The sequence below is a fragment of the Limulus polyphemus genome, unplaced genomic scaffold (genome assembly GCF_000517525.1).
Source record: "Limulus polyphemus unplaced genomic scaffold, Limulus_polyphemus-2.1.2 Scaffold5756, whole genome shotgun sequence".
Lineage (NCBI taxonomy): Eukaryota > Metazoa > Arthropoda > Merostomata > Xiphosura > Limulidae > Limulus > Limulus polyphemus.
In genome coordinates, this window is record NW_013671366.1 from 63,272 (window position 1) to 66,388 (window position 3,117).

General features: G+C 32.2%; 1 protein-coding gene across 1 annotated transcript in view; it reads right to left on the bottom strand.

Moving 5' to 3' along the window:
- The window catches only part of LOC106472945 (alpha-1,3-mannosyl-glycoprotein 4-beta-N-acetylglucosaminyltransferase B-like), a 30,897-nt gene extending 28,028 nt beyond the window's left edge, over positions 1-2,869 (bottom strand). The window contains exon 1 of the mRNA XM_013933615.2: positions 2,728-2,869. Within this exon, the coding sequence (XP_013789069.2) occupies positions 2,728-2,856 (129 nt within the window). The 5' untranslated portion in view covers positions 2,857-2,869. The remainder of the gene's footprint in view (positions 1-2,727) is intronic.
- Between the last annotated feature and the right edge of the window lie 248 nt (positions 2,870-3,117).

The following is a 3,117-nucleotide window of genomic DNA, read 5'->3' on the forward strand; positions in this document are numbered from 1 at the left end:
GTAGCTCCTGTAAATATATTTTGTAGGCTAATTACTATTTGTTAGGTTCTGTATCGGCTCAGTCTGGTTGGTTTCACTACTTTTACTAATGAAATTGTAGCAACTATACAATAGCTCAGTCTGGTTGGTTCACTTATTCCAACTACCTAAGTAATAAAAATAATGCTGTTATTATTTCTCATTGTTATTTTTGATTAGTTCAATTTTGTTTAACGTAATCAAATAGTGTCACTACAGATGAAAATAACCAACTAATCAAACTCAGTGTTTCTAATTATTACTACTTTCAATTATTCCAACTATTCTTGTCTCTTGTGAGAATAACTGAAAAGTTGACAGTAGTAGAGTTATGAATCTGACTAACTGCCCACTTTATGAGGAAAAACTATTAACCATATACATTTACATTACTTGCTCTAAGGATAAAAGGTGTAATAACACACAGTCATGCTATCTGCTCCATTGATAATCTAATCCATATACATTTATGTTACTACCATATTTTTCAGCATATAAGACAAGACTTTTTCATGGTTTGCCCAAGCCTCAGTTTATATACCACATCAACTTATCTAAAGATTAGTCATCAAAATGTCTTAAGGTGATCCATCTTCACATTTTTAATACATGTGCAGGAAAGGACCATGTATCACGCAGCATTTGACAATGTCTCAAAAACTGCCTGAAGACTTCGAGGAAAAGTTGGGGAATTTTCACTCATGTGCAGGTGAAGATAAAGGAAAAATAACACAAGAGACATCTAACATCATCAACATGAACACAGTGCCATTAACATTTGACATAGTTTCACGGTGCTGACAGTAGGAAGTTACTCCCCCATGGTAATATTTAAGCGAAAGACAATGACAAATCTCTGTGTGGTGTTGTGGTAGAGGTGAATCGAAAGATGGATAATAACATAATGGGACTGGCTGGATAACACACTGGCTACACATGTCAGCCAAGTAGATTTTTCAGACTAAGAAATGCTAGTAATGGACACACACACACACACACACACGTCATTGACGAGACAAAAGGTAGAGTGGATGAAAAGAAGACTGTTTTAAGCATAATCCCTCTGAATATGACAAAGTTGTTATAGCCATTGGATATTACTTAGGAAGATATGGGAGTCTACTGGCAAACACAGTTTCACCAACATGGGACTACGCCAAGGTTACACAATGGATTAAGAATGCATGGGACAGTGTGCCCCAAGCAGTAGTTGTGAATGGATTCATAAAGGAATTATGAGCCAAAAAGAGAAACCTGACAAAGACAATGATATGAAAAATGAGGAGAACATGCACCTGTCATGTCCCCCAACTTGGCAGCTATTTCCCCATCGGATACAGAGAACATGCACCTGTCATGTCCCCGACTTGGCAGCTATTTTCCCCATTGGATACAGAAGATGAAGAATTTGACAGTTACCCTGATGTTAAATAACTATCTGTGGTGATCAAATGTGTACTCGGTAATTAAAATCACACTTCAATGGTCTAACTGTTACCAGTAATTAAATGCCTTGACAATTTCTCAGTTGTTAGATGCTTGATTCTATTTTTTGTTTGTTGTTTCATGTATGTAATAAAAGAATTTTAACTCATATTTTTTATTTCTTATACTCCATTTCAACTTGTATATAAATGAAGGGTGAAAAAATGAGAAATTTAACCCAATCAACTTATACACCGAAAAATACAGTAGTTCTACGAGTAAGAACTACATACAGTAATGAAGGTGGAGTTTATTAAATGAAAATACAAGACTCTTGTAGGATTTGGAGCATGCAATGTGATGAGGTCACAATATGCAAGTTATGCTGAAAGTTTATTTTTACTAAGATTAGATGAATGTATAACTTATTTCTAATTTATAGTGAACCACAGGAGGAGAATTGAGGCCTCCTATACTAAGGCTTCTTTCTAACTTAAATATATACATTATTATATTTGTACACCTGTGTTAAAAAGAAAACATTTGTTCTAATGTAAAAACACTTCAAGCTACAAATATGTAATAACTACAAAACCGATACGCAACCTAACAAATAGTAATTAGCATCCAAAAGTTCTTTACAGGAGCTACAAATATGTAATAACAACAAAACCGATACAGAACCTAACAAATAGGTAATAACAACAAACCTGATACAGAACCTAACAAATTGTAATTAGCATCCAAAAGTTTTTACAGGAGCTACAAATATGTAATAACAACAAAATAATGGTATGGGTGCTACAACATTTTCATTAGTAAAAGTAGTGGAACCAACCAATGTGCATGTTTCAAATGTGAAACATATCACAACAGATGAAGTTACTATCAACAATATAATACAGAAATAGTTATCATAAGCATGTTTCAAATATGAAAGATATGACAACAGATGGAGTTACTATCAACAACATAATAGTTATCATAAGTGTGTTTCAAATATGAAACATATGGAGTTACTATCAATAATAAAATATAAATAGTTATCACAAGCATGTTTCAAATATGAAACATATGAAAGCAGATGAAGTTACTATTAACAATATAGTATTTTAAAGAAACAACTACATTTGTTCGATTAGTTTTTTAGGTTTACTTCTCCATACATACAAGTAAATATATCAATTTTAATTACTATCAAACTATTCTCAGCATTTACAATAATGAAGCATTACTCTTTCAACAAACCAATAATTACATAAAGACTCAGGAAAACTTGCATACCTCAGCAATAAAAACTATGATGATCGAATCTTTTTTTTCAGCTGGTGACATATTTTCAATCAAGTTTTGCAGTGTTGACATAAGATAACTCTGGACTTCTCGTTTTACAGTTGGTATGCCCAACACCATTGTAACTACAATATTCAACACAAAATGTGATTAGTGTTACATAAAATAATGAAATATTTGGAAATGTATCAATAAAAATTAATATCTTATAATTCACACAAGTATAAGTGTTTTTAAGCATAATGTCATCAAAGCTTCTTTCAAACTTTATATAAACCCATATTGCTATTCAGAAAAAAGAAGTTACATATTCATCTTACTTACAGTGCCAAGAAAGATTTCTATTTTAGCTGCAAAATATTTCTGTGTTTTTGTGATACT